This window comes from Puma concolor, chromosome E4, assembly GCF_028749965.1.
Source record: "Puma concolor isolate L17-30 chromosome E4, mPumCon1.1.hap2, whole genome shotgun sequence".
NCBI classification, from domain to species: Eukaryota; Metazoa; Chordata; class Mammalia; order Carnivora; family Felidae; genus Puma; species Puma concolor.
This window is the reverse complement of record NC_141683.1, coordinates 56,544,016-56,556,138: the sequence shown is the minus strand read 5'-3', so window position 1 is coordinate 56,556,138 and position 12,123 is coordinate 56,544,016. Positions and strand designations below refer to the sequence as shown.

At 50.3% G+C, this 12,123-nt stretch overlaps 1 protein-coding gene across 1 annotated transcript; it reads left to right on the top strand.

Annotated features, from left to right (window-relative positions):
- The first annotated feature begins 429 nt into the window (after positions 1-429).
- Positions 430-2,723, top strand: MYOCOS (myocilin opposite strand). Its single transcript, XM_086693466.1, has 2 exons — positions 430-612; positions 2,582-2,723. Exons 1-2 carry the CDS (start codon positions 515-517, stop codon positions 2,721-2,723), a joined length of 240 nt encoding a protein of 79 aa, XP_086549592.1. The 5' UTR covers positions 430-514.
- Positions 2,724-12,123: the final 9,400 nt, after the last annotated feature.

Sequence of the window (12,123 nt, the reverse complement as noted above, 5' to 3'; positions counted from 1 at the left end):
TAAGTGGGCGGCCGCTGTTACCTTTGTCCTCACTCTCAAGCCCCCAGGGTCTATGCCACGTGCATATCTAAGTATCTGGTCCGCCCCTGCTTTGTCCCTGTTCCTTTCCTGTTCTCTAGAAGGTAAGCACTCTGGGAAGGAAGCTCCGCGTGGGTCAGTGATGCCAAACAGCGCGGGGGGGGGGGGGGGGGGGGGGCAGAGGGGCTCCGTGGGCGTTGCACCTGTTACAGGGGAGGCAGAACGGGACAGGGCCCAGCTGCGCTACCTGGGGATACACCGTCCACCTCTCTTTCACCTCAGCTTTCACCTAGGGGTCAGCGCGACTGCTCTGGATTTTGAAGCGCTATCTGCCTCCCGACAGGCGGGGCTGGGGGAGGGGGAGGGGGGTGGGGGTGGGGTGGCAGCAAAGGTGCTGGACCCACGTGTGACCCGTGCAGTACATGTACTGGCGCTTGTATCTTAGGTTCGTCGGGGCGGTGAATCTAAATTCCTGGAGTCCTCTGAGTGCAAGGCCATGGCTCGGAAAAGCACGACAGACCACGACAATAACCTACTTTACGGAGGAGACCTAGGCTCCGAGGTGAGCAGGCGCAGGGTCACCGTGGCCCCCAGGTACTTGAGAGCGCTCTGGCTCGGTGGGGGGTGGGGGGTGGGGGGGGGGCGGAGCATAAATGCTGATCCCCACCGGGACCCCTGAAACTGCAGGAAACATTGCTTTTCGGGCGTTCAACTGCCTTCATCCGCTGCTTCGGGGCAGGTGTGGCTGAGACACCGCTTTGTCACCCACCGTGGGAAACAGACTAACCTGGTCTTTCACGGACCCCGCCCCCCCTCCAAAACTTGTCCGCATTCCCAGCCAGGCCATAAGCTCCCTGCAGGCAGGTCCTTCTTCTCCCCTCCGCCACCGTGCGCCTGGTGCCCGGGACTGTGCTGGCCAGCCCTTAGAAGAGGCGCTGACACCGCGGGGCAGCCAGCCCCTGTGGGGCGTGTGGGAATTCTGGACCCACTGCCTGACCCCTTCCCCTGATGGTGTTTAGCGGTCGTTGTTTATCCAAAAATTCAAACTTAACTGGGCAACTTGCATTTTCCTTTGCAAACTCTGACGAGCCCGTGACAGCCTCTGTAGGGTGTCCCGTCCTGTCTCTGGTCTGGTCTCTGGCCCAAGACAGCTGCTCTATGAAGGTGTATAAAGAACTATTAGGACTCCCATGTACATGAAAGCGAAGCTCTATTGAAACTGATGTTTGGGGGATGGACAGCACCCTCTGCTGAATGCCCAGTGGTCATGGGTCCATCAGGAGACCTTCCCGGGGGAGGGGTGGGAGCCACACGCTGGGGGAAGTCCTGGCGCTTCTTTGCTCACTTGCAGCAAATGCCAGTATGTTGCAAACAACGTGTGTGGGTTAAGTGGATTTACACGGTGTGTTATCTGCTCTTAATGAATGTAACCCTCCAAAGGGACAAGCAGCCTAACGGCATTTCTGCCAAGAAACCTGATTGAAGTCATTTCTAATCATGCAAATGTGCATAAACAGCGAAAATTGGCAAAGCTTGCTGATTGGAAATACCTCCGTCCAATATTATTCATAGTGCCTCTTGACCTTAGAGTTTTGGGGGATGTAAGATATTGATTAAAAATATCATATATAATTTCTTCACGTATATGGGGTGTCAGAAACCTATACTGACAAGGGTACGTGGCAAATTTGACCCCACTGGTTTATTCCGCGAGCACGGGCCTTGGTTCCCAGGGGCTGTGGTCACTGTGCTCTCGCACCTACTGAGAAAGGAAGAGATTCCACACCTCTGAAGCCTCTCCTAGCCCCCCTCCCCGTTTACTTCCTCCATCAGCAACATTAGGGATCAGGTCTGACTGGGGGATGCGGCAGGGGATGTGTGGTGGGGAGATCTGAGTCCGGATTCCAGTTCTGCCTTTTCCTAGCCGTGTGACCCGGGTCTGTCCTTTTGTGTCTCAGGCTTTTCAGCGGACAGGCTTACTGGGTGGTGTGGCCGAGAATCTGCAGATCATTAGTTTCTAGCCCCAAGTTCCTGGAACAGAGTAGGCGTTCAGGGAACAGTTGACTCTGAATCTTTAAGCCCTCGACAGGCCTAGTCCTACTCTCTTGAGGGCAGGGTTTGCCCAGCCGGGGGAGAATGGGAACACCCTGGTGTATACCCCAGCAGAAGGCAGGCTTGGGGGAGTGCAGGGGGGAAGTTAGGAGAGGCGAAGTGAAACTGTCTGGGCTGGCCAGAGAACAGCTGGGACGCAGAGCCCTCGGCCGCGATGACAGAAAGCTGGGGTGCAAGGGGAGAAGCCAGCACCGCTGCGCTCTGAGAAGACCTGACTCACAATGAAAGCGTAGAGGGCGTCTCCCTCTTGCCAGGATGGATGGTTCCGTCAGCCTGGGCAAAGGAGTCAGGAAGGATGTCCTTTAGAATGTGGAGTGGTTCTCTTTAGGTGCTGGGGTCTGGAGGTTTCTTTTTCTTTTCTTTTTTCTTTTCTTTTCTCTTTTCTTTTCTCTTCTCTTCTCTTAAAAAATCCTATGTGTTTAAATAACATTCAGTGTGCCTTTCCTCCCAGAGAAGAAAGATTTACCGAGAAAAGTGATGAAGCCAGGGAGATGATTTCCAATCCGGATTTGGAACAAGTCCGTTCTAGCAGGGCGGGCCCTACGGTACCCCCAGCCGCTCCCTCTCCTCCAGTGGAGGACCACAAGGGCTAAGGGGGCTTTTACATCACTCCAGGAAGGTTCCCATCAAGTCCTTGGGGTTGGTCTTCGAAGATGGTCTTGGAACATCTCTGTTCTTTCTTTCCTGTTTTTCTTTTCTCACAACCACCATTGAGTGTTGGCTATCCTCACTAATGTAATTAGAGCAATTTCTGGTTTTTCAAGTCCGGTCTCTGATATATGTACACGTTTGATCTTTAATTCGTGCCATTCTGCAGAGCATTTATGGTAGTCGAGTGTATCAGAATTTTTTTAAAAAATCAGGCTTTGATGTTTGTTATTAAATCTGGATGAATGAAAAGTCCAGGACTCTGTGCCTTTAAATCTAAAAAGATTTGAGCTCCAGAGAACCATGAGATATTTGGGTTTTCAGAACTCGGCCTGGGACGCTACAGTTTTATGGCCTTTTGCACTGATTTAACTGCGCTGCATCCCGTCTCCTGTGCAGGGTGCTTATGTTTCACATTTATGGACACTATTTTCAAAGTGTGCCTCCAGGGGATCTCGGTGAATTTCAAACTCTAACAGAAGAAACCTAACCTGACTGCTTTTCACAGCCCAGTGCAGAGTAGGAAAGAAGTGCATGTTCAAGGCTCTCCACCAACCCCAAAGCACCGCTGAGGACTTCCAAGGCTTTTCTGAGCAGTTTGAAAGCATCAGCGATGGGATCCTTCGAATCCACGTATGGAAAATGTACTGAGGGGCCATCTTTGAGTTCTTCCACTTCATAGGGTCCTTGTGGGTGTCGTCTCTCCAAGCCTGCCCTTAAACACGTACTCTGGTCCCCCTACCCACATAGTCTGTGGGCTGTGCCTTTGGTCCGGTCAGGTTCCTTACTTGCGGTCTGTCCCGGCAGCGTGGGGCAGGGGCTGGGGGCAGCACGCACGGGGTGCCTGTCCTTGCCAGCTGGGTGCTCCACATACACATGACCTCATCCTCAGATGAGAAAACAAACCTACACTGTCCAATGGTGTAGCCACTAGCCACCTGTGCCTACATAAGTTTATTTTGTACATGTTTGTTTATTTTGAGAGAGAGAGAGGGTGGGTTGGGGGAGGGGCAGAGAGGGAGAGAGAGGATCCCAAGCAGGCTCCACACTGTCAGCACAGAGTCCTACAGGGGGCTCGATCTCACAAACCATGAGATCGTGGCCTGAGCCAAAAATCAAGAGTCAGACGCTTAACTGACCGAGCCACCTAGACGTCCTGTGGCTACTTAATGAATTAAAATTTAAAATTAAATAAAGTTCACTTACTCAGTTGCACTAGCCACGTTTCAAATACTCAGTAGCTGTGTGGGGCTCGTGGCCACCATGTTGGATGAGGCAGACCTAGAATGTGCCTATCATTCTACAAAGTTCTATTAGTGCTGGAACAGAGGTTAAGTGACTTGTTTAAGGTCAAACAGCCAATGAAGAATAGGATCCAGGAGGGGTGCCTGGGTGGCTCATTTGGTGAAGCGTCCGACTCTTGATTTCGGCTCAGCTCCTGATCTTGAGGTTCATGAGATTGAGCCCTATGTTGGGCTCTGCCCTGACGGTGCAGCGCCTGCTTGGGATTTTCTCTCTCTCCCTCTGCCCCTCCCTCACTCTTGCTCTCTCTCAAAAAAAAAAAAAAGAAAAAGAAAAAAGAGTAGAATTTAGGAGGGCAAAGAGTGAGAAAGACTAACCCTTGTGGTATTTTATTTCCAGTTATTCCTGAGCCAACTCCAGGATGGTTTTTCTTCGGTTCCCTATTTTTTAAATACTGACCAAAAAATGAAAATTAAAAAGACTCTCTACTCTGTGAGCCAAGCACTGCTCTAAGGGCATATCACTGAACAAAGCCATCAATTCCTGACTCCATGGAATGTATTTGTTGGTTTGCAGTCACCAAGGGAGCTTCCCAGGTGAAATCAGAAACCAGCCCGTGCGTTCAGAAGGCAGGGAAAGATGAGAAGAGAGGCCAGCCACCCTGGGCTGGTAGGTGGCAGGTTTCGTGAGCAAAGGGAACTTGCACACAAGGCTTGTCTTGGGTGGCAGCAAGACAAACGGATCCTTGCAACTACTTGCCACATCTTCAAAAGTTTATAAGGGGCCTTACCTGGGCTTGGTGACGTCTGCCATGCGGGTCTTTTCAAAACCACAACACCGTCTCAAGGCTTTGTCCTCGGAGCAGCCTCTGGGAGTGGGAAGACAAACAGAACCCACATTCCAAGCACGAGGGAAGGAAGTGAGGAGCCTCTGATTGTGCCGGGGCCAGCTCACAGGCAACGGCGGTCACATCTCGTTGATGACTTTCCCCGACACTCCACTCCTCGTGACGAGTTCTTACAATCTCGCAAGCCCCACTCTTTCACAATGGACGCCGAGTGGTCAGCAAGGGATCTCACTAGCGTGGGGTGGCTCCTGTGGCAGTTATCTGGTGCACTGGAGGCAGATGACACAGCAACAATACAGGTACATGCAAGGGAAATCACAGATGAACACGATGACTCCCCCAAATCAGTGACAAATTTTTCTACAGGAGTCTATAAGCTGAATCCCTGATTTACCAAGTCCCCTAAGCTGGAAGTCGGATCATTCAGGGTGTTCACTTGTGTCATGTGATTTAGTAAAGATGACACCTTCGGGGCGCCTAGGTGGTCAGTCGGTTAAGCATCCAACTTCGTTCAGCTCGGGTCATGATCTCGCAGTTTGTGAGTTTGATCTGTGTGTCGGGCTCTGTGCTGACAGCTTGGAGCCTGGAGCCTGCTTCAGATTCTGTGTCTCCCTCTCTCTCTGCTCCACCCCTGCTCCTACTCTCTCTCTCAAAAATAAACATTTAAAAAAATAAAGATGACACCTTAGCAGACTCATCAGGTATGAACACACAACATTCTGCCCGAATAATGTAGTCATTTCAGTGTTTGGTAAGGACAGGCTTTGTTGGTTATTATTTAAGACTTGATAGGTCACTTTAATAAGGGCTTCTCTATGTGTTCCCAACAGGACTATGGAGGGATCAAAGATGGTGGCCAAGTGATCATATCAGGCAAAGACAGAACATTCCCACCTGGCCTTGAGGAGAGGGAGGTTGGCAACTTTAGAAACGTAACCTGGTTGTACCTACCATAAGCGCTGGCCAGGGAAGGCAGCACTGCCAGAGGGGAGGAGATGAACTTGGGGTGAGATAGTCCAGACCAGGACCCCTCCCTTCTCTCTTCTTTTGATGGTGCATGTTCCATCAGAGAGGGTACGTTTCAATAGATCTTGAGAGCAGATCCCATTGGAGACTGAGTACTCCCCCATCACCCAGCAGTCCCAAGTAATTCGTCCATCCTGGTGGGACATCCCATTCCAGTAGATAACTCCTTCCCCAGGTGTGACGGGGCTTGGTGTTCTCGGCAGCATAGCACATTCATACATGGTAAGAGTTGCGTAATGGCTTCCATACCTTTACAGTGTTGTGTGCCTCCATGGGGTCTCTGGTCCGCCATATGGGACAAAAGGCCCTACTGGTTGACCATTTGAGTGTATTAAGACTGGGACAGAACTTTAATCCACCTGACCATCATTAGTAATTTGATCTTCTTTTAATATTCCATTGTTTCTCTCTACCAACCCTGCCGCCTGTGTGTCATAGGGGAGACAGAACCGCTGTTCAATGTCATGTTCTATTGCCCAGTCTTCCAAGTCACAACTTTTGAAATGTGACCCCCAATGGTTGTCTAGTTGATGAGGGTATCTACCCATGGTCGTTAGTTTTTCTCCCCTAAGGGTGGCAGCTTGGTTGGCATGGCTCCAGGGGAAAGCTTGGCTTAGGCCACACGCAGTGTCCACACAAGCCAAGGCATCTTCGGAGCCCTCCCGCAGAAGGAGGGGGCCCATATAACCAGTTTGTTGATCCCTCATCAGCTGGGAACTCTGCTGGATGGCCCCAGATTATTTTGGTAGTTGCCTTGGGCATTATTGAAAACAGGCAGGACGTGCTTCTACTGCATTAACCATGTCACAGAACTTCAAGGGCAACCTGACATCCTTGCCAACACGCCACCTTACCGGGCCATGTGGTGGCCACTCCTTCTGTGCACCCAATCTGCTGCATCTACTGAAGAGTCAGCAGATGGGGTTCTTACCGAGTTAGGGCATCAGCTTCCTAATTGCCAGGGGATGTCAACGCCTCATGAGCTGAGACATGGGGAACAGTGAGGACTGCCTCAGGCTCTTGCAGATGCCCCCAGATGTCTTTCTACGTAGCCTGACCCCACAGGCTCATTCACGGTCATCCATCCTGTGCACTGTCAGAGCCATCAGTGCAAAGAGTGGACGGCCAGGGCTCATGATAATCACCAGCCAGGCCGCTCTGAGCCCAGCCTACTGGCTGCTGTGTGAGAGGCTCTACCCGGAGGAGTGCTGTGTGCACTGCCAGGAGCTGGTCCTCTATGGGGGTACGTGGGTCTCTGTCCCCTTTCAGAGCTGAGACCAAGAACCTAGGGGTACTTTCTCCTTCTATGTTTTTCTCTGCCCCAGTGGCCAGCCCACACCTTCTGGAGTCACAGACCCATGTAACTCAGCGACAGCCCTGCTTGGGAGATGCCCAGAGCTTTGATCCGCTTCACTGGTATTTTTGCTTTCTCAAAGATGGTTTGTTGCTCTGATGCCCCGTCCCATACGTGCCCTCTCTTTCCCAGGGAGCATAAGGATCAGAGGCGCTGTGCTAAGTGGGGATCAAAAGTCCTCCAAATTCCGAAATCCCTACAAAGACATGCACCTCTTTCACATTCTTAGGGATTGAATACGCTTGTACCTTACCAATCACAGCTTGTGGAACAACCCAAGTCTCACCTGACCAGACAACTCCCAGAATGTTATGGCAGTGCCTGGGCCTTGAATTTTCCGTGGTTTCACTCTTCATCTTTTTTTTTTTCTCACAGATGCTCCAACAGGGGCCCCTGGCTGGCTCAGTCAGATAGCATTTGACTCTTGTTCTTGGGGTTGTGGCCTTGAACCCCATGTCGGGTGTAGAGATTACTAAGAAACAACAGCACAAAACGAATGCTCCAGCAAAGCCTGCTAGGTGTCCCACAGCTGAGGCAAATCCTTACATGTCTTTACATCATCCATGTAATGGGCTCACTTTACTGGTGGGGAAGGAGAATAGGGACAGGTCTCAGGCTGTGCAGGTGGCCTTGGGAGAGCACTTAAAGGGTTTATTATTGGGTCGCCTGGGTGGCTCAGTCAGTTAAGCGTCAGACTTCTGCTCAGGTCATGATCTCACAGCTCATGAGTTCGAGCCCCGTATTGGGCTCTGTGCTGACAGCTCAGAGCCTGGAGCCTGCTTCAGCTTCTGTGTCTGTCTGTCTCTCTCTCTCTCTCTCTCTCTCTCTCTCTCTCTCTCTCTCTCTGCCCCTCCCCTGCTCGTACTCTGTCTCTGTCTCTCAAAAATGAATAAAAAGTTAAAAAAAATTTTTTAAGGTTTATTATTATCCCTCCCACATGAGGCAAACTGATCTTAGTTATCAGAAACCCGTCAGAGTATTTTTTTATTGCATTTCCTTGAAGACGAAGCACTTTGACAGGAATACTTCCCCCCCCCCAAAGCATCAGAGTAAAACAGCAACTGTCTGCAAATGACAAAAGACTTTAAAATGGCTGTGGTTGGGGCACCTGGGTGGCTTAGTCACTTAAGTGTTAATCACTTAACTCTTGATTTCGGCTCAGATCATCTCAGGGTCATGAGACTGAGCCCCACATTGGGCTCCACACTGAGGTTGGGGCCTTCTTAGGATTTTCTCTTGCTCTCTTTCCCTCTCGATGCTATCTCACTTGCTCTCTCTCTTAGAAGAAAATGAAAATAAAATTTAAAACAATCTTGAAAATCAATGGATTATATCATATGTCAGGAGATGATAAATGTAATGGAAAGGAAAAATTGTAAATAATCAGACCGGGTCAGGAGGATTGGAAGTAGCAGAGGAAACAGCTGGTAAGTTGTAGTTTTAAATAGGAGATCCGGTTTGGCCTCCGTAGGAAGGTTCAGTTGAGTAAAGACTTGAAGCCTATGAGGAAGTTAGGTGTGCAGACATCTAGTCAGAGGGAATGCAGGGGCCTCAAAGTCAGAGTGTGTGCCTGGAGTATTCGGGGGAGGGCAATCAGGCCAGGGCAGCCTGGTTGGAGTAGAGTGAATTGGGGACATTCATAAAAGGTGAAGTCTGTGGTTGGGGCACCTGGGTGGCTTGAAGCCATGAAGAGATCATGGGGGACTTTGTAAGGACTCCGACTTTGACTTTGAGCTGGGAGGCCATGGAAGGAGGCACGATCTGCCTAATAGTTTAATGGGGTCATTCTGGCTGCTTTGTGAGAAGGCTGGCTGGGAGGAAGGAACAGAATCACCTCAGAGGCTGTGTAGCCATTCAGGAAAAAGGCAATGGGAATCTGGACAATTAGCATTTGGTGTGGTGAGAAATGCAGTCAGAGTCTACAGTTACATATTTGAAGATGGAACCGGCAAAAGTTTCTGATGGATTTGATGTGGGGTTTTGAGAGCGACGAGTGAAGGATGATTCCAAGAGTTTTGGCCTGAGCAATTTTGGAGGAATGGAATTTCCACCAGCTCCTAGAAGAACAGATTCGGCAGGATTGAGAGGGGTGGGGTAGGGAAACTTAGAAATTCAAATTTTGCTGATTCGATATGCCTAATAGATAATTTTTTTAAGATTTTATTTTTAATCTCTACACCCAAGAGGTTTTAAGTAACCTCTACACCCAAGAGGTTTTAAGTAATCTCTACACCCAAGGTGAGGCTTGAACTCATAACCCCAAGATCAATAGTTGCATGCTTCACCAACTGAGCCAGCCAGATGCCCCTGCCTAATAGACATTTAAGTGGAGAGATCAAGTGTGCAAATAAATATATGAATCTGGAGTTTAGGGGTAAGGTTTGGGCTGAAGGTATAAATCGGGGGTGGGGGGCAGTTATCAGCATAGATGTGGCATTTAGAGCCATGACGCTAGCTGAGACCAGAAGAATGAGTAGGTCATGAGGAGACCATAAATCGAGCCCAGACACACTTCAATCTTAAGAGATCGAGGCTATCTGGTTAATTTTATGTGTCAACTTGACTGGACCCAAGAGTCCCCAGATTAAACATTATTTGTGGGTGTGATGTGAGGGGATCTTCAGACAAGATTAGCCTTTGGCTCAGCGGACTCAGTAAAGTGGGCTGCCCTCCCCGGTGCGTGTGGGCGTCATCCAATCCATTTAAGGCCTGAATAGAGCAAAAAGCTGGAGGTAGGAGGAATTCACCCTTTTGCTTCCTGCTTGCCTGCTTGAGTGTGGATATCTGTCTTCCCTCCTGCTGCACTGGGATTTATGCCATCAACTCCCGCCGCACCCCCCCCCCCCCCCCCAACTCTCAGGCCTTTGGACCCGGACCAAACGACACCACCAGCTGTCCTGGGTCTCCAGCTCGCAGAAGGCAGATCGTGGGACTTCTCAGCTTCTACAATTGGCATGAGCCAATTTCTCAGTCTAAATCTCTTTTCCTACCAGCGTCTGTACCTCCTGCTGGTTCTGTTTCCTGACTAATACAGGGCAAAGGGAGGAACCAGCAAAAAAGGTCAAGAAGGAGCAATCAGTGATGTAGGGAGAGTCTAATGTCCTGGAAGCTAAGCGAAGAAAGAGTTTCCTTCTTCCCTCTGTGCCTCCTTCGTCCATCCCCTTCTTCTATCCCAGAGGCAGGAGTTGAGAGAAGGAAAGAACAGGAGTCTTGGGCAGGTCTGTGCAAGCAGGATTTGCCTCCCCTGTCTCCCCACCCAAAGGTGTCTCCTCACATTCCGCTTTTCACTCAAAAACCCGGCAGCCGCAGGTGCTCAGAGGGGTGAATGAGTTCATGCATTCCTACTTCTGGGCTTTCTGTCAGTGGGGTGCAGGGCTGATATCTAGTTGTCACGGTCTGAATTGCGTGCCCCACACCGAATTCATATGTCAAAGCTCTAACCACTGGGACCTCAATGTGACCACCTTTGGAGATAGATAGGGCCTTTACAGAGGTAACTGCGTTAAAGTTGGGTCATTGGGGGTGCACCCTATCCAATTTGACTGTTGTTCTTATAAAAGAGGAGATTAGGACACACACATACAGAGGAGAAGGAAGACGGTGTTTAGATACAAGGAGAAGGCAGCATCTACAAGGTCCACTGACACGCTGATCTCAGACTTCTGGCCTCCGGAACCGTGAGAGAAAAAATCCTGTTGTTTTAGCCCCTCCATCCGTGGCCCTTGTTATGGTGGACTGAGCTGACGAATATACCTTTGGAGAGACATCACACCCGTTCCTCCACAGGCGTGGCATGCATAGCCTGGATGAGGATCGACTCTCAGAGGGGAAGAAAAGTTAAATTCTTGATCTTACTTTCCAAAGCACACTCTTTGTACCCCTCCCCGACCCCGTTTGTGTGTGTGCTCACACGCTCTCTCTCTCTCTGTCTTTCTCAAAAATAAACATTTAAAAAATTTTAATGTTTATTTTTGAGAGAGAGAGAGAGAGAGAGAGCAGGATAGGGACAGAGAGAGAGGGAGACACAGAATCTGAAGCAGGCTCCAGGTTTGTCAGCACAGAGCCCAACACGGGGCTTGAACTCACAAACTGTGAGACCATGATCTGAGCCAAAGTTGGACGCTTAATCAACTGAGCCACCCAGGTGCCCCTATACAAACATTTTTTTTTTTTAATTAAAATAAAGTCAAGGGTTTGACTTTTAAGAGCTGGCACTCTTGGAAATCCAAAGGCTGAGCCCTGGTCTCATGAACGGTATTTGAGAAGATAAATAAAGGGCTCGACTGTCGCACCCCTGCTGGCTACATAAAGCCTGGGGGAAGCAAGGGGAAAGGGGAGCAAAAGAGAGCACAGATTCTAGAGCATCTCTGTCAGGGTTTGTGTCCCACACGGTTTGGGGCATGACAAGGCAGAGCAACTTGTTCTTGTGTCCAGGTAAATCCTGTGTAGGTGGCGAAGGTCCAAGAGAAGTGGCCCTGCGTCCACAGGAGAGCAAAAGGGAAACTGAGGTCGATCTAGGAGAAAGGGCCTGAGCACCCTGGGTTTCCGGGGGTGCAGGAGAGCTCCTGATGGGACAAGAACAGGCTAGAAGCAGGCCACCTGATGGGGCTGGCCGTCAGAATGTGGAGCACACTGGGACCGGAACTGGATACGGAGACATGCGTGTGGGCAGCAAATTCTGGACCCTGCGCTGATGACTAAAAGCAGCTGTGATAGGAAACCCTGGCTGGATTCCTTTCCCTCCGTGCCCCCGTGCCCACACCCTGGCTCTCTCGAGCACAGGTGCCAGCCGGAGGAGGAAGAGGGAAAACCCGAGTTGACTGAAGACCTGCTAGTGGGACAGAGTCCAAGCTGAATGGGCAAGACGGGGTATTCT